The 22,118-nt window shown below is 48.7% G+C and overlaps 1 protein-coding gene across 2 annotated transcripts in view; it reads right to left on the reverse strand.

Moving 5' to 3' along the window:
- Positions 1–3,963: 3,963 nt before the first annotated feature.
- The window catches only part of NUB1 (negative regulator of ubiquitin-like proteins 1), a 28,945-nt gene continuing 10,790 nt past the window's right edge, over positions 3,964–22,118 (reverse strand). For both annotated transcript variants that reach the window (XM_015423050.1, XM_015423051.1), the window contains 11 exons: positions 19,675–19,745; positions 19,345–19,539; positions 17,155–17,243; positions 16,935–17,041; positions 16,358–16,544; positions 12,959–13,066; positions 12,318–12,470; positions 10,662–10,808; positions 8,353–8,445; positions 6,707–6,899; positions 3,964–4,597 (listed from right to left, as the gene is read on the reverse strand). In XM_015423050.1, coding sequence (XP_015278536.1) covers positions 4,398–4,597; positions 6,707–6,899; positions 8,353–8,445; positions 10,662–10,808; positions 12,318–12,470; positions 12,959–13,066; positions 16,358–16,544; positions 16,935–17,041; positions 17,155–17,243; positions 19,345–19,539; positions 19,675–19,745 — 1,543 coding nt within the window. In that variant the 3' untranslated portion in view covers positions 3,964–4,397. The remainder of the gene's footprint in view (positions 4,598–6,706; positions 6,900–8,352; positions 8,446–10,661; positions 10,809–12,317; positions 12,471–12,958; positions 13,067–16,357; positions 16,545–16,934; positions 17,042–17,154; positions 17,244–19,344; positions 19,540–19,674; positions 19,746–22,118) is intronic.

Below are 22,118 nucleotides of genomic sequence, written 5' to 3' on the forward strand. Positions count from 1 at the left end.
GGCAGCTGTTTCAGCTACATTCAGCAGGGTCTTCCAAGAAACTACTAGAGAATTCGCCAAGTTCTCAAATTAGCAGAAGGTATGGACCTGTGCCTGGCACGCCCTCTACTGGCTAGACATTTAAAGAACAGCCAACCCACAAATTTATTCTTGAGTTTGGTGATATCGCTATGGAGTATAACAGAATAAAAACCTTTTCAGGGAGCCACGAGGCTCCTGTTTTTCCCTGCCACAGACTGTCTGCTCCGGATTTATTTACGGGGTAGGTTTTCAGACCAGTATCCCTGGGAACTGGTGTTTTGGTGCCAAGCCCATAGAAGGCCTGAAACGAGTTACTGTCGGAATAAATGGGTTGTTTTCCCAAGGCATTTTCCCTGGACAAATTTAATTTCTTCATTTTTCAATTGGCAGGAGAGACGGGTTCCCCATGGCGGGGAGTCCACTGTGTGAGGAGGATGACATACAGGGAAACGACACTTCAACTGAAAGTCTCCAACAGCAAGTTTTTCATTTTCAGGCCTACTCTGGAATTCCTGCTGGAATTGCTGCTGTGTGTGTCAAACAGACCAGATGAGAATGGGCTGCAGAGCTTTAGCAGTAACTCCCCTGACCGTTACTGCCTGCAAACAAGATACAATCCCCAGGCGTGATACGGTCCTACCTGGAGCGGCCTTATACTAAAACAGACCCTCGGTCCATCAAAGTCAGGACTGTCTACTCAAGACCAGTGTTCCCTCTAAGCTGAGTTAGTGTGAGCTAGCTCAGTTTTTCAGCCTCTGGCTCACATGTTTTTGTCTTAGCTCAGGAAGGAGGGCTCCAGAGAAAACTAATTTATGCAGTAGCCAAATCACTTGCTCATTACTTTAATGCCAGTAGCTCACAAACTAGGATTTTGGCTCACAGGACTCCACAGCTTTGAGCATTGCTCAAGACTGGTGGTGGTGCTCCAGGGTCTCAGGCAGAGGGCTTTCCCATTGCCTCCTGCCTGGTCCTTTTTAAGTGGAGATGGCCGGGGATTGAACCTGGGACCTCCTGCATGCTAAGCAGAGCCACTTGCCTGGGACCGTGGAAGGTTTTCTCCCCAGACGTGAAGGGATGGGAGGCACCACATGGAGCCTGATTGGATGTGGCACCTTGGCACACGCCCTTGACCCTCATACCACCGTGATTCCACTGTGCTTTTAGTGCACAGACACCCACATCCAGTTTTAACGTCAAGCGCATGCTTGCTAAAGCATCCCTAAGAGCCAAGATGCATGCGCAACAATACACTCCGTAATTCCCGGTCAAAACCACGGGCGGGGCAAATGCCAATCCCGCCCGGCACCATCGGCCTCCTGCGTGGCTTAAGCCGAACCGACGCCAGAGCGAGCACGCCGGCCCCCCCCCCAGCTTCCCCCACCTGCACCGGCTGGGCTGCCACTCGGTCCCTTTGAAACGGTCCACAGGGGCTGGCGCGAAACAGCCACCCCCTGGGCTGCTGGACTCTGACCGGAAGTGTGCTGCCTTCAGACTCAGGAAGCCTATTTAGCAGAAGCTGCTTCCCCAAGGCGAGAATCCTAGAATCGCAGAGTGGGAAGGGCCCCCACAGGCCATCTAGTCCAGCCCCCTGCTCAGTGCAGGATCAGCCGAGAGCATCCCTGACAAGGGTTTGTCCAGCCGCTGCTTCAAGACGGCCAGGGAGGGGGAGCTCTACCTCCCCCTGGGCAGCTGACCCCACTCTTGCACAACCCTGACTTTCAACAAGTTTCTCCTCAGTTTCTCCTTCCCGGCCTTAATTTAAACCCATTAGTGCAAGTCTAAGCAAGACTCCTGCCAACCTAGCAGTTCGAAAGCAAGAAATTGCAAGTTGATAAATAGGTACCACTTCGGTGGGAAGGGAACAGCGTTCCGTGTGCCTTGGTGTTTAGTCATGCCGGCCACATGACCACGGAAATGTTTTCGGACAGCGCAGGCTCTTCGGCTTGGAAACGGAGATGAGCACCGCAATCCTAGAGTCGGACTCGACTGGCTTTCAAGCAAGGGAACCTTTACCTTTAAGCAAGAGTAGCTAATCAGCTAACGTGACTGTCTGAAGCCTGACACGCAGCCCCTCCTCCCCCAGTGGCTGGCTGTGGCAGAGCCTGACCCTCTGAACGGTCTCTAGCCTGGCCTAAGTGGACTGTTTGCTGCAACCCGGAGCTCCTAATCCCACCCCCGTCCGTTTTGAATTCAGCAAGGGAAGCTGCAACTGGTGCAGTGGGACAGATTCGAGTCCAGCAGAACCTTAGAGACCAACGAGAGTTTCAGGGCAGAAGCTTTCGAGAGGAACTCTTGCCGGTCTCTACGGTGCCACCGGACTCAGATCTGTTCCACTGCAGACCGACACGGCCACCCTCTGAAACTCGTACAGTGATAATACTTCGCTTCAGGGACTATTTTAAAACGTTTTACCACAGACGAACAAGAGGCTTTCCAGTGCTCAGCCAGCTGACTGCGTACAGAGATCCTACAACAGCGTTTCTGCTTGTCTCTCCTTTTAAGGGGCTCTGTCTTCTGAATTCCCAAGCTTTAGACAGAGGGGAAGCGATCACAAAAGGCCGGGCGACTTACCCAAATCTCCCCCGAGCCAACACAACACTGGCTCCACTGCTGGACCTCCTGATGGCACCTGGTATTTTTGGCCACTGTGTGACACAGAGTGTTGGACTGGATGGGCCATTGGCCTGATCCAGCACTGGCTTCTCTGATGTTCTTATGTCGTTCAAACTGTACACAACACAACTGCACTTGAGTCGCTGCTTTCCCCTTAAGGCATCAGTTGAAAGAAAGGAAGGAGTTCCAAAGAAGCAGAAGTGCTCCCCTACCAGAAACACCTGGGCGTTTCCAGCTCAGCTGCGCAGGTGAGACCATCACGGAACACGGGAGCAAGGCTGGAGAGATGGAGTCCCAGATCTGAGCTCTGCCACCTTCGTCGACCTCTCCTTAAAGCAGCCTCCAAGCCTACCATTTCCAAGCAGAGAGGCCACCCGCTCTGCAGAGAGACTGCAACAAAACATGACAAATGAAAGGGTTTATGCTTTACTGTGCTGCGCAATACCAAGATCAGGGAAAGGAGGTATTTCCAGATCTGCACACAATAGATTTACAGCTGGCTTGGCGTTAGGATACAGAAGAAGGAGAAGGAGGAGGAGGAGGAGGAGAAGGGGGAGAAGGAGAAGAGGGAGAGGGAGAAGGAGAAGAGGGAGAAGGGGAAGAAGAGGAGATTGGATTTATACCCTGCCCTTCACTACCCAAAGGTGTCTCAGAGCAGCTTACAAACTCCTTTTCCTTCCCCTCCCCTCCCCACAACAGACACCCTGTGAGGTAGGTGGGGCTGAGAGAGCTCTGACAGAAACTGCTCTTTTTCAAGAACCGCAAATATACTAGTGGAATTTGTATATTTGGGACTCCTGTGACCAGCGTTCCCTCTAAGCTGTGGAGTCTTGTGAGCAAAAATTCTACTTTGAGGACTGCTGGCATTACAGTTGTGAGCGAGCGATTTGGCTGCTGCATAAATCAGTTTGCTCTAAAGCCCTCCTTCCTGAGGGCAAAAATGTGTGAGCCGGAGGCTAAGAAATTGTGAGCTAGCTCACACTAACTCAGCTTAGAGGGAACACTGCCTGTGACTCTAGTCTTTTCCCCTTGTTGTTTGGATTAACTGCTTTTTCAAGAACAGCTGTGCCAGAACTATGGCTTGCCCAAAGGTCATCCAGCAGCTGCAAGTGGAGGAGTGGGGAATCAAACCTGGTTCTCCCAGATTAGAGTCCGTGCACTTAACCACTACACCAAACTGTCTCTCTGGAGAGGAAGGCAAGTTTCACAAGCCAGCAGACCTTCACACTTGTGTCTGTAGTTCTATAACCAGAAAATAGTGACACCAGCCCCAGCAGAGTTCTATGCAACCATTAAGATTAAAAAACCCAAACCAAACCAAAAGCAGATGTAAAGGGTTTTATTTGCTCTACCAATTAAATAGATTCGATTTTACACCAATATATATACATATATAGTGAATCTCTCTATAAAATATTTCTTCTGTAAGTATTTCTTCTTCTATAACTGGTTTTGCTCTCCAGTGTTGTTCTACGTGGCAATCAAATAGTACAGGTTTTACATACACCAGCATTTATGCAACGTCTTGAACTTAAGGCATTTGGCAAAAGCGTGGCTGAGGGTTGTATCTACAACCCAAGGCACCAGCCCAGACAAAATGAGCGGTGCCAAAGTCTCTCTGAAATCCACGAGACTTCTCAGGGTAGGAATGACCGAGGTGCCCCATGGATTTCGGTGAGACTTGAACGCATCTCATTTTCTGTGGGCTGGAGCCCCAAATACGGAGTTCGATGTAACCGACAACTGGAGTCTAAGAGCTTTGGCTACTTGGGCTCAGTTGGCAAGTGCTGTATGTAAGAGAGGTACTCGCTGATGACAGTTTCTTCCTCCTCCAGAGTTAGATCCAAATAATCTTCTTCGTGTTCTGGAATGTCCTTTAAGACTTCGTTGAGAGCATCCGCTTCCATGTCTTCCATGACTTGACTTGACTCCATGTCTTCATCAGCTGAAGCCCCAGAAGTCCCTACAAGAAAGAAATGCTCCAGACGCTGTTAAGCATATCTCCCCCCCCCCCCAGCCTCAAGAGTTCAAGCCCTACGCTATGCAAGTAGCTTTGTTGCAATAGGCCTTTAAAAACATCAGAAGAGCCCTGCTGGATCAGACCAGTGGTCCACCTAGTCCAGCATCCTGTTTCACACAGTGACCAACCAGATCCTCTGGAGGGCCAACAACAGGGCATGGAGGCCAAGGCCTTCCCCTGGTAAGAACATCAGAAGAACCCTGCTGGATCAGACCAGTGGTCCATCTAGTCCAGCATCTTGTCTCACACAGTGGCCAACCAGTTCTTCTGGAGGGCCAGCAATAGGGCATGGAGGCCAAGGCCTTCCCCTGGTAAGAACATCAGAACAGCCCTGCTGGATCAGACCAGTGGCCCATCTAGTCCAGCATCCTGTCTCACGCAGCGGCCAACCAGTTCCTCTGAAGGGCCAACAACAGGGCAGAGAGGCCGAAGCCTTCCCCTGATAAGAACACATGAAGTGACCTGCTGGATCAGGCCAGTGGTCCATCCAGTCCAGCATCCTGTTTCTTGCAGTGGCCAACCAGTTCCGCTGGAGGTCCCACAAAAGGTCATAGGGGCCGAGGCCTTCCCCTGATGTTGCCCCCTGGCACTGCTATGCAGAGGCTCACTGCTTCTGCATGTGGAGGTTCCATTTAGCACCAGGACTCGTAGCCACTGAGAGACCTGTCCTACATAAATTTTAAAGCTATCTATGCTTGTGGCCTTTTGATACTGTCCATGGGGTTTTCTTGGCAAAAATACTGCAGTGGGTTGCCATTTCCTTCTCCAGTGGATCACACTTGGTCTGAGTTCTCTGCTGTGGCCTGTCCGTCTTGGGTGGCCCTCCACGGCATAGCCCACAGCCTCATCGAACCACGGAAGCCCCCTCGCCACGACAAGGCAGTGATCCATGAGGGATCACCCTGCCAACAAAAGTCCGCATGGTCAAAGCAATGGTATTCCTAGTAGTCATATGTATGGCTGTGAGAGTTGGACTATAAGGAAGGCCAAGTGCCGAAGAACAGATTCTTTTGAACTATGGTACTAGAGAAGACTCTTGAGAGTCCCTTGGACTGCAAGAAGATCAAATCAGTCAATCCTAAAAGAAATCAACCCTGACTGTTCCCTGGAAGGCCAGATAATGAAACTGAAGCTCAAATACTTTGGCCACCCAATGAGAAGGGAGCACTCACTGGAGAAGACCCTGATGCTGGGAAAGATTGAAGGCCAAAGAAGATGGGGACGGCAAAGGATGAAATGGTTAGACAGTGTCATAGATGCAACGAACATGAAGTTGAGCAAACTTCAGAGGACGGCGGAAGACAGGAAGGCCTGGCGTGATCTGGTCCATGGGGTCGCAAAGAGTCGGACTCGACTGTGCGACTGAACAACAATGCTTGTGGCCATCACTATATCCTCTGGCTGCAAATTCCACAGTTTAATCACTTTTTGTGTAAAGAAGTATTTTCCTTTGCAGCCAGGTGCATTTGCCACCAGATCCTTGCAGCGGAATCCTCCATCACTAAGTATCATAAGCTTAGGCTACTTTCACGTACCTTCTATAACACGCTCTCACGATAGTCTGCAAGTGGATTTCCCTGTTTCACCTAAGACAATCCAGTTGCTTTCAAACCATCATGAATGTGCATCGAAAGTGCCCATGTGCAAGCAGGCTAATTCAGAGAGTTCCAACAGGAAGTCCAGCACAAAGTGCACTGAAGACACTGCATGACCGTTCTAGAGCGCTAAGCAGGCCAAGGGCTACTGTAGAGATGCGCAGCAAACCCAGAGGAGCGGGCACTCGGAGAAACTGGGCAAGGGGCAGAGTCACAGGGGCATGGTACCCCCCGATGCCTGTGAGCCAAACGGCTTGGCTCTACAGCCGAGGGTCCGACTTCACAATGGATGTTCTCTCTGTAACGGCTCGGTCAGACAAGCCAGTTGCTGAGGGACGAGGCCTGCTTCTATGAACCTGCTGTGAATAATGGGGGTCTTGTGGCGCTTCCCCGGCCCGCCTGCCCTGCTTCTGCTCGTGCTCCCTCCCCGCCTGTTTCCGAACGCAGCCCCCCTCACCTGCAGAACCCGTGGAGGATTCCTGGGAAGAACTGGATTCACCGGAAGGGGAGGTGCTCTCGGAAGGGGCCTGCAGGTCCTCAGGGAGGGAGCCTCCGTAGTGAGCCAGCGTCTGGACAGCCAGCTGGATGTTGCCTTTGAACACCTGCAAGGCCTGCTCGGCCGCCTTGGCGTCAAATCCCATATAGACCAGCTAGGTGACAAGGAGAGAAGGAAAATGATAACGCGTGACTATCGCTCTCCATTCTCCCCAGCTGCATTTTACCGCCCAGGCTGTGCAGAGAGACAGACAGAGAGACAGGCCTCAGGATGAGAACACGAAGGGGTGGACTTTCCCATATCGAAGCCCAGCAACTGACCATTGCGCTTGGCTGGCACCGAGAAAACATGCACCGTCACAAATAGGCAAAGGGACTTGAGATCCTGCTCCGATCCACAGTTTAGAGTCCTGGCTGTGAGCCAGTTTATAAATCCTTAAATATAACGTCTTCCGTGGGATGCAAGGTACACGTAAAAGCCTCTGCCTCCGGTTGCCACAGATGAAGCTGGGACAGGCCTGTTCTGGAAACAGAGGGGATCCACGCGACCTCTCTGATGAACCCGGGGGACCTGCCTGGTTTGGGATATAAGCCTTCCCCCTAAGTAATAAGATGGTCTTAGGGGAACAACTGTAAAGATTCCAGGCCACTGCTGTTCTGTGCTGAGTCTGAAGAGTACAGAGGTCACTGAAGCGGGAGGTTTAATAAAACAAAGATTTACTGGTTATGTGGCAAAGCCTCTTTAACGCCTGTAGTTACCAAGTCGCCAATCAACTCTGTGCTGTCCTGGGGGAGAGTCAAGCCACTCTGCCACACGACCAGGCAGAACTGCACACGGAACTGCCAGCTCCCTCGCTGGGACCGCTCGCCTTTTCATTCTGCACCCTCCCTCTGGTGGCCCCTCAGTTCCCCTCTGGAAGGAGGCGGGATGCTGGGGCCACACTCCCACAGGCTCAGGGAAGAGTGGCCGTTTCACCTCTCGGGGACAGGACAGCCTCCTGCCCGTCACAAAAGCAGGGACATAACCCACTGCATCGCCCCATTACAGAACAAAAGGTCTGTAAAAACGAGATGTGCTGGGATTGCTATGCACAGCAAAGAGTCCATGTTCGACAGCACATGTTTGTAGGTCCCATCCGACTTAGACCCCAGTTCCAATCAGCGCTCTGGGTGGCTTGGGGAGAGATTCTTGTGGTCGTACACACGCAAAAACATTCTTATCAGAACGGGTCACTGACTAACATGATCCTCGGTCTTACTGTGCGCATGCACGCGCACACACTCCAGTGGGTTCACATCTGGCTGCCAATGGGCTCTGCAGAAGCGACGAGTAACACAAGCTCTGAAGCGAGAATGTCCCCCGAGCTGGCTCAAAATGAACGAGAGAAGAAAATGGAGGGTGGATTCCAACGGGACTCAAAAAGTGCTCACCTACGGGAACTCGCACTGGGCTCAGCCAAGTTTCAACAAGATGCCATGCAAGCGTGCAGTCCCACGGGGGAGGGCTTTTGCCTCACGTTCAAACCTGGCCTCAGCCACTGTCTGTGAAATCATTATTTTCTCTTTCAAAAAGATGCGTTATGTTCCAAACATACAGAAAGCACTTACTTGGTTGATGCTTTCCTGAGGAACTTGGAAGGGGTTCCCCAGCAGTGGGCTGTCGTCCTCCGGGAGGAGCAGCTGGGGGTTATCGAGCATGACCTGGAGCAGAGAGAAACAGTTGTGGGCACGGAAAGGGAGTCAAGGCAACGTCTGTCCCCTGACCTCACGCAGAAAGAGTTCCTTAGATACACACTAATATTTAGACCTTGCTTTTCCAGTGCTGCTCCAAGGAGCCTGCAACAACCTAAAAGGCATTAATAAAAAAAATTTACCCAGCAAACAATGCAACAAGTACAATAGACTGGGGGGAGGGGGGAGCATAATCAGAAGAGAAAGGAGAGTCCAAAATCAGGAACATCAAACTCATCTCGTTGGAAGAAGCTTAATCAAAGGCAGCACAAACATCCTGCATGACAAATCTGGACCGAGGGCCACCACTGGGTGCCACACCCACGCCACATCGGACAACCTAAGTGGCTGAGACCAAAAGGGGCACCTCGCTCATCATCTCTCTGCACACACGAGCCGATCCCCGTCCCGTAAGCATCGTTTGAGCCGAGAGTCTGACAGGCAGTGGTGCGCGAGGCTCCTAGGCAGAGAATGGTCTTCCCCAACACCTGCACTCAAGCCCCAGCCAAAGCAGCTGCTCCACACTTAAGAACCTAAGAACAGCCCTGCTGGATCAGACCAATAGTCCATCTAGCCCAGCGGCTCATCTAAAACAGCCAACCAGGTCCTCTGTAGGGCCAACAATAGCACAGAGAGGCCGAGGCCTTCCCCCTGCGTTGCCTCCTGGCTCTGGGAGTCAGAGGCTTAGTGCCTCTGAAGGTGGAGGTTCCCCTCAGCCACCATGGCTAGTATCCGCTGATAGACTTACACTCCATGAATCTATCTAATCCCCTCTTCAAGCTGTTTATTCCTGTGGCCACCGCTACATCCTCTGGCAGCAAATTCCACATTTTAATCTCTCTGTAAACTAGTATGTCCTTTTGTCTGTCCCGAACTTCAGTTGTTAGGTCCTGTTGCACCGTTCTCTCTTTCCATTTTGTCCGGCCCACAGGTTAGACTAAACCATCACTAGCGTTCCCCTGAACGACCAGAGCCTCTCGCAGTAAGGCCTGTACCCGAGGACACTGCCTTTTGCTTTTCCAAGTGACTGCTCAAACAGAGCCACCAGAAACACGGGCTGTCCCACATTTGCAAGGTGGCACACCCCCTGGCCTTCTCGGAACGCAGACGCGTCACAAAGGGCTCCTGAACCTCCCCCTTCACCTGAATGTAAAGGTTTTTTGAGACAAGAATCTCCCCACCCCCAGGCTGACTGGCACAGCCACCCTCGCAGAACAAGTACTCAAGAAGAGACACAAAGCCACATCACGCGGTACGCTCCCCAGCGTCTCACTTCTAACACCTGCTCTTCCATTCTGCAGAAAACAGCCACAGTTCCAATTAGAGATGTAAAATTTTCGGAAAGATTGAAAGAAATGCTACATTAGCATTTCTTTTGTCTTTTCTAGATTGAAAGTCATTCTGTTACTTTAGGAACATAAAATATGACTATGGACATTTTTACTTGGCATGAAATGAGCACAACTAGCATATTAAAAATATAGTGTATCCAAACAATTATTACAAACAGAATACCCACCCACATGCAAAAACAAAACTGAAACCTTTTTATTTTCTTCTGACAATAGCACCTCCTAAAGGAAGAAATGCATCTTGTTCTTGCATTGGAGAGTTCAGTTTGTAACCTAGGACTGGCTTGTCCTCAGTGCACAGAAATTAGATCAATCTGATACCATATATATATATTTTAGAAATGATTTGGAAAATATTTGAACACCTTGTCTTAAAATATTTTATTCATCATGTTAAAATAAAACGTTCCATAATCAATTTTTTTTCTTTTCTTTTTTCAATTTATCCAATTTTTCGGAAAAAAACAAAAAGGTTTCAGGAAAAAAACGGATAAAAACCGTTTCCCCCCCAAATTTTTCCGGGTTTTTTCCAGGCCTTCACATTTCTAGTCCCAATGCAGCCCTTTGCTCCCTCTTCCAACTCCCTCGGAAGCCAAAATCCATCAGCCTTCCATTCCACTTAAAGCTACGGAAAGCCTCAGTATGCAAATTCTAGACATTTCAGCCAATTCTGAGGAAAACGCTCGCAGTTCTGCACAGCAGCAAACCAGATTCACCAGCTTCAAGTTGACACATTTCACAGAGGCAACAGTATCAGTGCTGATGGCAGGCAGAGGGCCTGAGAATGTAGAGCGCGGCCCTTCCTTGACACGCGGTGGGGAAGAGGGCATTCACCTTCACTGCTAGCTCAAGGTTGCCTTTCGCCTGGTGAAGAGCTTCTCTGGCCGCTCGCTCTGAATAGCCCATACTTTTCAAGGCGTTGATGCCCTCCAGTCGCTTTCGCCGTTTCGCTCGTTCTTCTCGCCGTATTTGCTCCTTCTCCTGCAAGAAATAAATAAGAGTGGTGCCTACCCCAACGGAAGACGGATCTCTGGCCTTCTTCTGTCAAAGCAGCGAGAACCCCCCACGCTCCACAACTGTGTCAGGTGAATATGTAACACTTTCCTGCATCTTTCCAGAACAGCTGACTACAACGGCAGCCCCCAAATAAGCTTATACTGGAGAAATCTCTTCAGCTTCCAGTGGACAGCTCTGAAGCAAGCAACAGATGTTAAGGCTGCAACTGGAAGAGAGAGCCTGTGGCTCCGTGGCAGAAAACATAAGAACATCAGAGACGCCAATGTTGGATCAGGCCAAAGGCCCATCCAGTCCAACACTCTGTATCACACAGTGGCCAGAAATACCAGGTGCCACCAGGAGGTCCAGCAGTGGGGCCAGGACACTTGAAGTCCTCCCACTGCTGCCCTCCCCCCAAGCACCAAGAATATAGAGCATCCCTTGCCCCAGACTGAGAGTTCCTATCTATACCTTGTGGCTAATAGCCACTGATGGACCTCTGCTCCATATGCTTATCTAATTCCCTTTTGAAGCCATCCATGCTTGTAGCCGCCACCACTTCCTGTGGCAGTGAATTCCAAGTGTTAATCACTCTTTGGGTGAAGAAGTACTTCCTTTCATCCGTTCTAACCCGACCGCTCAGCAATTTCATGGAGTGCCCACGAGTTCTTGTATTGTGAGAAAGGGAGAAAAGTACCTCTTTCTCTACCTGCTCTTTCCCATGCATTATTTATTTATTTATTTATTACTTCGATTTGATATACCGCCCTAACCCCCGTGGGGGTCCCTGGGCAGTTTACATGTGGGGTGCTAGTCACATTTGAACCCTAACTAAGGCCACATTGATTCTATGGGTGGGGCTGCCTACCGGCACCCAGGTGGAGGCTGATGTCTCTTCGGTTCGGCTGTTCTTATAATCTTATAAACCTCAATCATGTCACCCCTCAGAGCATCTGCTTGGCATGCAGAAGGTCCCAGGTTCAATCCTCGCCATCTCCAGTCCAAAGGATTAGGTCGTGGGCGATGTGAAGGACCTCAGCCCAAGACCCTGGAGAGATGCTGCTAGTCAGAGTAGACAATACTGACCCTGACAGACCAATGGTCTGATCAGGCAGCTTCATGCGCGTTCCAGAGCTGAACACAGGTGCGAATATTCTGTTGAGAGCGTTTGTCAAGGCAAGCCCCCCTTTCCCCTCACTCCGTAAATACCCAAATGGCTATTATCAGTCCAAAAAATGGCTATTAATCGGTCCAAAAGAGTACAGCTCAGCCATATGAAGGTAGGGAGGCCAGCCACTCACGCAATGTGAGACGATTTTTTTTCTTGAATTTAGCTTTATTATTTTTGTGACATAGGAACAGATACCCTAGAAACTATCGCCATTAAAATGATGCTAACGTGAGCTGGTGACCACATGCTTTTATCCATATGTACATATACACACGCTAGAGATGACCGCCTCGCTATGACACAAGATCTGCCTGGCCCCATACCTCTCTCTGGTTGGAAATGAGACTGGCCGCACGGTCCACGTTCCCATCACAAGCACGGAGACCCAGGCGGGCTTCCTGGGCGGAGAATCCCAGGAGAAGCAGGCTGTTGACTTTCTCCGGATCTATGCCCAACTCCTGAAACAAACTGTGGGCCTGCAAAAGTCAGAAAGAGCAGGGGGGAAAGTCAAATATGGGCATACAGCTTGCAACTTTATCCTGCACAGAAACAAATTTCAACTAAAGGAAGAGGGAATGGTAAAGAAGCCAGTTTTATGTAGGGGGGTGGGGGTGGGGAAGACACACACACATGTGCAACCTTGCCCGTTTTCTTCGCCACCGAGTTTGATGAATTGCCCCTGCCAGGTTAAGTATTCCTAGACTCATAACCTTGGTGGTGGAAAGTGTTGATTACATCACAGCCGACTTATGACGACCCCCCGTAGGGTTTCCAAGGCAAGAGATTAACAGGGGCGGTTTGCCCTGAGACCTCCATGGCGGTCTCCCCATCCAAGTATTCATGAGGACTGACCCGGCTTAGCTTCTGACAGCTGATCAGGCTCGCCTGGGCGATCCGGGGCAGAGCAGACTTGTAACATTAGGGAGGGATGTGCGGAATGCAAACAAACCAACAAACCACTTGCCTTCTGCAGATATTCAGCAGCCTCGTCTTCTCTGCCGTTATGATAATGGCTTATTCCTTGAAGCAGGTAAAGCCTTAGAAACAACGCCTTCTCTCTCCCAAAACTACCCTAAAGAGAAACAGAAAGATTTCAAACGGGGCCACTTGCAGTCTGGAGCCAACGATGGAGACACCTTTTTGGCCTTCTATCTGGTTACTGTCATCCTCTGGGTGGCAGTCTCCCCCTCCAAGTATTCATGAGGACTGACCTGGCTTAGCTTCTGACAGCTGACGAGATCAGGCTCGCCTGGGCGATCCGGGGCAGAGCAGACTTGTAACATTAGGGAGGGATTTGCGGAATGCAAACAAACCAACAAACCACTTGCCTTCTGCAGATATTCAGCAGCCTCGTCTTCTCTGCCGTTATGATAATGGCTGATTCCTTGAAGCAGGTAAAGCCTTAGAAACAACGCCTTCTCTCTCCCAAAACTCCCCTAAAGAGAAACAGAAAGATTTCAAATGGGGCCACTTGCAGTCCGGAGCCAACGACGGAGACACTTTTTTTGCCTTCTATCTGGTTACTGTCATCCTCTGGAGGAGGTTAAAAGAGAGAGGTGGAGGCCAGCCGCCATGACGGAACACAAGGTGTGCTTGCACAGAGCACTAAAACAGAAATGAAGTGGCACCATTAAGATGAGCGGAGTTTGTTTTAGCATAAGCTTGAGTTTCTCATCACTTCTGATGCACATGGAATGGAAACTGTACCCAAACACTTATAAGCAAAATCACAGGAAGTAAAGGCTGAGGGAAGGAGAGGAGCTGTGGCCCGGAGAGGCCTGCTGTAGATCCCTCCGCTGTGAGTCCCTGCAGGAGGGGACTGGAACAGATGTGGGTGTTACACGGAAAATGTAACGAGAGGGGTCAGTCAGGTCTGACTCATGAACCTTTATGCAGAAATAAGCTTGGTTAGTCTTAACGGTACCATTCGATTTCTGTTTTACTTCTCTACAGACAGGCCAGCGTGCCTTCCCTTTCGAAAATACAAATCGCTAGTTCCGTTTAGTTCATTTACATATCGCCTTTCAACTAAAAGTCCCTGCGGCACTTTATACAAGACAATAAAATCAATTTTAAAAAGCTAATAAAGCACAGCAAAGCTTCAGTTAAACAGAGTAAGCATCATTAAAATGCACCAGAAGCCAATAAAAAATAAACTTCTAACACCACCACTCCCTAGCACACATCTTGCTGCTCTGTTTCAAAGACCCTGTTGGAAAAGGAAGGACTTCATCTTTGCTTATCTCCTGCAAGAGGGACTCCCAAAGCCAAGAAGCCGCAACTGGGAGAGTAACTAACCCCCCCCCCAGCTCCCACATGCTGAGTTCCTGCTGGGGCTGGTTCCTAAGAAGGACCCCCAGGGCTGACCCGAAGCCTCGGGCTGGTTGATATGGGTGGAGGCAGTCCTTCAGATACTCTGGGTCTAACCCATTCGGAGCTCTAAAGGCCAAAAGGAGTACCTTGTATTGAGCCAAGAGACAGAATGGAAGCCAGTGCAGATGGTATAACGCTGCCTTTGCAGGGTCACTCTGGTGGGTGCCTGCAAGGACCCTAAGCAGCTGCATCTATTTGATCTACCTGAAGGTCCTGGATGTCTTCAAGGCTACTCACACAGAGTGCACTACAGTAGTCAAGTACGGCTGTTATTAAGGCAGGTGTGACTGTGACCAGTTCAGCTTTCTCTGGAAAAGGTTGCAGTTGCTGTATCAGTCAGATGGTAAAAAGTGTTCTGGGCAACATTTATTACACGACCATTCAAAATCCACACTGAGGCTACAAATACTCCCAAGCCTGCTCACATAATCTTTCAGGGAAGGGGAACACCATCCAAAAAGGGGAGAATTGCTGTTCCCAGAGGAGCCTCAGTCCTCACCCATAACACTTCTGTCTTATCTAGGTTAAGCTTCAATTTTATTGACGTTCATCCAGCCCTTCGCTCTTTCCCGGCATCAGTTTAACACACCCACAGCCTCCCCCTGGATTTTGACGGAAAAGAGGGACAGAGCTGCATGTCATCTGCATCCAGAGGACAAAGTGCTCTGAATCTCTGGATGATCTCACACAGCAGCCTCCTGCAGATGTCTGAACAGCATCAGGAGAGAAGATGAACTGTGCTAATAAGCAGAGGTCCCCTCAAGCAGTCCTTTCCGCTACCTGCCTAGGAATTAACTCCACACATTACTGAGCATCCCAGGCTCAGATTCGCTAGGTGGACCAGAAGGCCACGGCTGATGGTGTCAAACGCTGCTGAGAAATCCAGGAGAACCAACAGGGCCACACATCTCCTTGGTTGTCCGACCATCTAACAGGAGGGCCACGGCAGTTTCTGTCCTATAACCAGATGGGGCAGTGATGCTCCGTATTCCTGGTGCTTGGGGGGCAACAATGGGAGGGCTTCTAGAATTCTGACCCTGCTGGTGGACCTCCTGAGGGCACCTGGGTTTTGGCCACTGTGCTGGACACAAAGAGTGTTGGACTGGATGGGCCACTGGCCTGATCCAACATGGCTCCTCTTATACTCTGTTGGAACTACGAGTATTGAAGTTGTTCAGCCATTGCTTCCCCCGGAAAGGGAGACTGGATATTGTAATTATGTAGACAGCATGGATCTAAATACTCAAGAGAGGTGGCTTGCTATTGCCTGCTTTTGCATCCCAGCCCTGGTATTCCTTGGAGGTCTCCCATCCAAGTACCTGCCAGGGCTGAATGACATTAGCTGCAATGCTCCCTCTAAGCGGTGGAGTCTTGTGAGCAAAAATTCTACTTTGTGGGCAACTGGCATTAAAGTTGTGAGCGAGCGACTGGACGGCTGCATCAATCAGTTTGCTCCAAAGCCATCCTTCCTGAGCAAAGATAAAAATGTGTGAGCCGGGGGCTAAAAAACTGTGAGCTAGCTCACACTAACTCAGCTTAGAGGGAACAGGCAAATGACAATATTAGCAGGCAAATGACAATAGCAGGTGCAATGGGATTAGGAGTGATATGCAGAGGTGGTAATAGGCATGGAGAAAACAGCATTGGTAATAAAACAGGAAACCTAGGTCTTGATTCAGTCCAGAAGGATGCACTGTCTTGAGCTTCCTTATCAGTCGCAATCCACTATTGTCAATTGCCTGCTAATGTCATTCCACATCTGAAATCAATCCACTTTCCAATATATGACAGATAGACTCACATTCTAGCTGTATCTGAAGTGAGCCGTGACTCATGAAAGCTCATCCCCTGCCACCAATTTTGTTAGTCTTTAAGGTGCTACTGGACTCTTGCTCTTTTCTATGGCTACAGACAAACACAGCTGCCCATCTTCATCTAAACAGGCAGAGGATGATTTTCAAATGATGCACGCATGTCTTTCTTCTCTTACTTTTATCGTGACCAGCCTTTCGTGGTTCTCCCCGTAACACTTCCGGAAGCAATCGTGGGCAGCCAGGAGCTTTTTCTCGGCATCTTCAAGGCAATCCAACTGTCCCAAGCGGAAGTAGCACCAGACGATGTCCAGCTGCAACACTGCGTAATTATCAACGGTGGTCAAGAGGTCGGAACCACATTCGCTGGAAAGCAACAAGCAAGTATTTTGCATACTGTGTTCCACGGTTATTCTGTCATTGGCAGAGCTGATCACGAGCGCAAGACGAGCCAGCATAGAAAAATAGGTACCATTCCCCCTTAGAGAACGGATCGGCTTGTGTAGCGCGGCTGACAAATGAGCGGCTACAGAACCAAGATGTTCCGGGCTCAGACCTTGCTGTGATGATGAACTCACTAGTTGGCCTCCCCGCCCCTCTGTTGCAATGTGGGGATAATACCAGCTTACCTTCAAGGCTCATTGCAAGGATCACCGAAAATAACCTTATGAAAAATGCTTTGAATATTCTACAGTGGTACCTGAAAGCTTAAGTGCCTCTTCAGAAATCAAGAACAAGAGGTAAAGAGGTTATTACCAGAAGTGTTTATCTGCATCCAATAGAAACGGCAGGGCCATGGCATATTCTTTGATCTTCAACAAAGCTCTGCCTTTCTCGTGGTACCCCATGGCTAACAAGAGAGCCTGTGGAGGAAGTGGGGAGGGGGAGGAGGTTACTGTTGTTAAAAAACTTAAACCAAACCGCACGTAAACAAGGCACATTTGTCCTTCAGAGAAAGAAAACAACCTATGCTCACTTTTTTGGCTTGTTGAGGAATACTGATTTTTCTCCCAGTCTGGTTTGCTATATCTAGATAAGGCAGCGTATCTGAATCCAAAGAGTCGTCTGCAGAAAGCCAAAAAGATGGGAAAGAAAACGATTATTTAGTATCTTCAACTACAGAAAGTTGGCACTTGAAGGCACTAGGTCTAGCTCCTTACAATTCAAACGAACTGTGTACATTTCATTACAGTGAGCAGCACAACCAACTATACGATCCTCAAAATCCTGACTACCCAAATCCCCCGTGTTTTTCCTCAAAAGCTTATTAGGGGACTTGGGAAGAATGAAAGGAAGCCTACTGAGTTCCACATGATGGAAAAAGTTTAGGAACCACAAAAACTCCTCCCTCCTTTTCACTGCAAAATGATACTGGTTCTCTTGTGAGCAATTTATTCTTCAACAACTGCTGCAAGTCTTTTGTGAACAACAGACAACAGCTAACAGCTCAACAGAACAGGCTGCTGCACTTGGTTCTAACTTTACAAACAGCATGCTGAGAGGCAAACGAGCTGACCCAAGGAACGCAGCTGAACTCGGGCCTTTAATTCAGACCAGTGAATCCAACTTCCTCTCCTGTAGGCTATAAGTATCCCGTGACTACCCCTTATCTGGGGAGGTCTGGTTTCCCTTTAAAAGTGTTCTTTATGTTTTGTTCTACCGGGTATATCCGGCTGCCACCAGGAAATTTTAAAAGGATTTCCAAACCTTTATGCTTTTACTTTCTATTACTGGGTAGGTAGGTTGAGTTTAAGGCTTTCTAGGAACTAATGTCGTCCTGAGGAAGTATTCCTTTCAAAGCTGGTATACTTAAATAAAAGAAGATTTATTAAAATAACTCATAAATAAAAGTGTAGAACAATGTAACCAGGAAATTGAATAATTTTAACAATTGCGTTGTGTCTCACACAAGATCTGCTCCCTTTCTGACAGGGATCTTTCAAGTAACTTTGTAACTCATTACTCAGGGTCATATACGTTTCTTATTTCACTCCAGTCTGTCACTCAGACTTTCATATAACTTTTGTTTCCTTAAACTTTACTTTACTGTTTCCTTATACATTCAACTTTTCTTCATACACAGAATTTAACTCTTGTATCACACACAAGACTGTCTCTCTCCCAGACCTCAGAACGAACTAACTTATCAACTGTCTTCATCAACTGTCAAACCTGTAACTGTCACTCTTGACAGACATACATATTCATCCACTCAGAACCACTTCCAAAACCCCTCCCCCTCTCTGTCAATCACCAATCACACCACTCTTGTCTCTTCAACCACTCTAATATATCTCAGCCATGCAACCAAACTTTTAAAGAGACACAGACACATATAAAACAAGGAATCATTACATATCCCATGCCACCTTCCGTTTAATGCTCGTATTTGATCTCGGCCACCAAAGTGTACAAGTTTGTTAAGACACTCAAAGAAAGGTGTTAACATTCATTGCCTTTTGCCCCACCCATCCTCCAGAGGTTTGTGGTGACACACGGAAGCCCCTCCCCATTTTATCCTCACAACAAGCCTTAAAGTCAAGTTCGGCCAAAAGCAAGCAACTGACTAATGTTGCTCAATGAGCTACAGACCAAAGAAGGGGTTTGAACCCATGTGTCCCCAGTCCCAGCATGACACTCTAACCTCTGTGGGTCTCTCCCTAAAGCAAGTTGTTTGAGGAAGACAGCGAGAGCAGTTTCATAAAGAGGTATTCTGGGTCTCTGAAAAGCTTCACATAATGCAAGAGGCCCAAAGGAGAAGAGAAGTTCACCAACACTCAAAACTTGTTGAATCAACAGATTCACTGTTGTAGATTTTCCAGGTTGTATCATGGCTGTGGTCTTGGCACTGCAGGACCTGACATTTCACCAGCAGCTGTGACTGCCAGTCACAGCTACTGGTGAAATGTCAGGTCCTACAATGCCAAGACCACGGCCATACAACCCGAAAAATCTACAACAGCGGATGAACTCCGGTCGTGAAAGCCTTCGACAACAAATCAACAGATTGTTATAGCTGGACTGCTGTATCTGCACTAGACACAATAACAGGAGATTCACAAACTGTTTTTAATTGTCATACTGCAGCCAGGCAAGGCTCCCAAATTCACATCAGTGAAATATTTTACCGGCACTTCCATCCATTCTGGTAACAGTCGTAACTAACCTCTTTTTGCCAGTATTTCTAGGCCCTTCTTGGTTCTTTGCATCTTCCTGTGCATTTCTTTTTTCTTCACCGTCTCTTCCTCGTGCTGCATTTCCTCCTCCCGAACTTTTCGCCTGGTCTCCTCCTCGCTCAGCTTCAGCTCCAGCACCATGACCTTGACGTTGTGCGTTACTCCTTGCTCTTCCAACGTCTTCCCTGGAAAGGGTTTAGATTAACACGCCAGAGAAAGTGAAGGATACGGCAACAAAAAAGTTAAAGATGGATTTCCAAGAAGCAAGATAGCACCATCCTATCTACAGCTGCACCACCAATCGGCTACTGTATACTTACCTAGCTCAAGTTGCTTCTTATTTATAATTATTTTGATGCAGTTTTCTTCAAAGCCGTATGCCTGTGCCATTCTGTGAAGCAAAACAACAGATATTATTGAAAGTTATTTGATTTCAGATGATATTGCTGAGATTTTGCCCCCAAAATCAGACTGAGTGCATGGTTCTAGGAGCAGGTTGTAGGGACCGGATCACTCCAGGCTTGCAATTTGTTTCAGGGCACAATTTGAGGAGGTGGTCTTGACCTTCAAAGCCCTGTATGGTCTGGGCCCAACATACCTGAAGCACAACCTAATCCCTTATGAACCCACCTGACCATCACAGTCATCTTCAGGGGCTCCTGCTTCAGGCACCCCACTTTCTGAGATTAGGTGGGTGGCAGCCCAGGAAAGAGCCCCCTTGGGTCCTAAGCACCAAAGCTCTGGAACTCTCTTTCCAAGGATACTGGTCTGTCCCCTTCTGTTGCCGTCTTCCGACAGTGGGTGAAGAAGAGAAGAGACTGGATTTATACCCCACCCTTCACTACCCAAAGGAGTCTCAGAGCGGCTTACAATATTCTTTCCAGGAAGGAAACGGACACCCTGTTGGGTAGGTGGGGCTGAGAGAGCTATTTTGAGGACTGCCCTTGAGAGAACAGCTCTGAGAGAACTTATGACTGACCCAAGGACACACCAGCAGCTGCATGTGGAGGAGTGGGGAATCAAACCCGGTTCTCCCAGACTAGAGTCCCCGCTCTTAACCACTACACCAAACTGGCTCTCCTCAATGGCCCCTCCATCCTAACCAACGTTTTCATGTTTTGTTCTGTTGTGTTTTGTATGTATTTTAACTGTTCTGTATTTCACCCCTGTTTTTTTTAAACTCCTTTTAAAATTGTTTAATGGCATATGTATGGAAGGGGGATTGACTTTAATGGTTTTGAAATGTAATTTTATTCATGTTATGAATTGCTAGCCACCTTGGCAGTCCTTGGAAGAATAGAAGGGCGGGATATATATTCTGTAAATGAATAAACAAAGACCAAGACATAGAAAAGCTTCTCAGTTTACCTCAAGTTGATTCCAGAAGGTATACAGTCATATTTCTGCACAGAAGAGGATACCCAAGTGTGGTCTGCTGTCAGCTATGCTGCCATGAAAGTTGGGAAGGTTGGTCTGTGTCTGGTTAATTGCTATTGCTTTCCTTTCAGGTTAATTGCTATTGCATTCCTTTCTGGGCTTTTTCTGCTATGCGCCAAAACGCTTATCTATACAGATGTGCAGGAGGGTGTTGTAGTGTCTGGGATTTCATTAGGTGCCGTGGAAGAATGTTCGTTCTCAGTTTCAGCTACTTAATGGTTTGTAAGCCTTAGCCCACGCGCGGGAGCCCGCCTAATTGGCCAGGACTGTAGGAGGGGTGCATACGAATACCCTATATCCTATTATGCCCATGGGGCCGCCGCCATTCTTAACAGTGCCTATGTTACTGTATCTATAGCTCTGCAATAAAAGTATAACCATTCCTGAATCCGTGTACTGCGTCGTTGGTTGTGGGTTCTGACATCTGCGGACCAAAAATAGTTGCCACCATGTGTGGCCTGAATACATATTTCTTAAGACATGTGGCTGTGTGAATTGGCTTGCTTTCTAATTTGTTCCCAAACTCACACCTGGGTAGCCTGAGCCTAAGCATACCTTCGAGACCGCCTCTCCCCATATGAGCCCCGGAGAACACTGAGGTCCATGAATCAACATCTTTAGCAGTCTCCAGCCCCAGGGACGTCCGACTAGCCTCGACCAGGGCCAGGGCTTTTTCGGCCCTGGCCCCTACCTGGTGGAATGAGCTCCCATACAAGATCAGGGCCCTGCGGGATCTACTGCAGTCCCGCAGGGCCTGAAGACGGAGCTCTTCCGCCGGGCGTTTGGTTGAGGTGGCGGACGTCCCTCTTCTTTCCTGGCTATCTCCACTTCAGAGGCCTAGAATTGACATCGGTGGCCTGGATTTAACATCAATATTGCTCGGAATTCCGAGAACGTATACGCGGCTGCGAAAAGGAGTGGAGTAAAAGGCTTGGAAATGGCGGCGAGAGGGGAGACTGAAGCTACTCCAGCAAATGAAATTGTATTGGTGGACTTAAAAAACACAGAATTTGGCCACTTATCTTTGGAACAGTTTAAAGAACACTTAATCAACGCGATTCGGAAGGCAGCAGAGGAAGCGTGTAAAAATATCTGCAAGAAGTTTCAAAATGCTGACTCGGACGCTGCAAGTGAGGAAAGTGAGGAGGAACCAACGCCCCTACAGCACCTGCTAATTATCAGTGGTCTGAAGCTCCTGCGGAGACCTGCTGAGATGGCAATGCCTGGCCAAAACATTCCGGTGCTCGTGGGGAGAGGAAAGTATAGTGGTGGGCCCAGGCAGTATAGTAAGGGAAGGCCACTGAGAAACAAAAGGGCTCAGTGTCCT

The sequence above is a fragment of the Gekko japonicus genome, unplaced genomic scaffold (assembly GCF_001447785.1).
Source record: "Gekko japonicus isolate JY-2015 unplaced genomic scaffold, Gekko_japonicus_V1.1 scaffold253, whole genome shotgun sequence".
Classification (NCBI taxonomy): Eukaryota; Metazoa; Chordata; class Lepidosauria; order Squamata; family Gekkonidae; genus Gekko; species Gekko japonicus.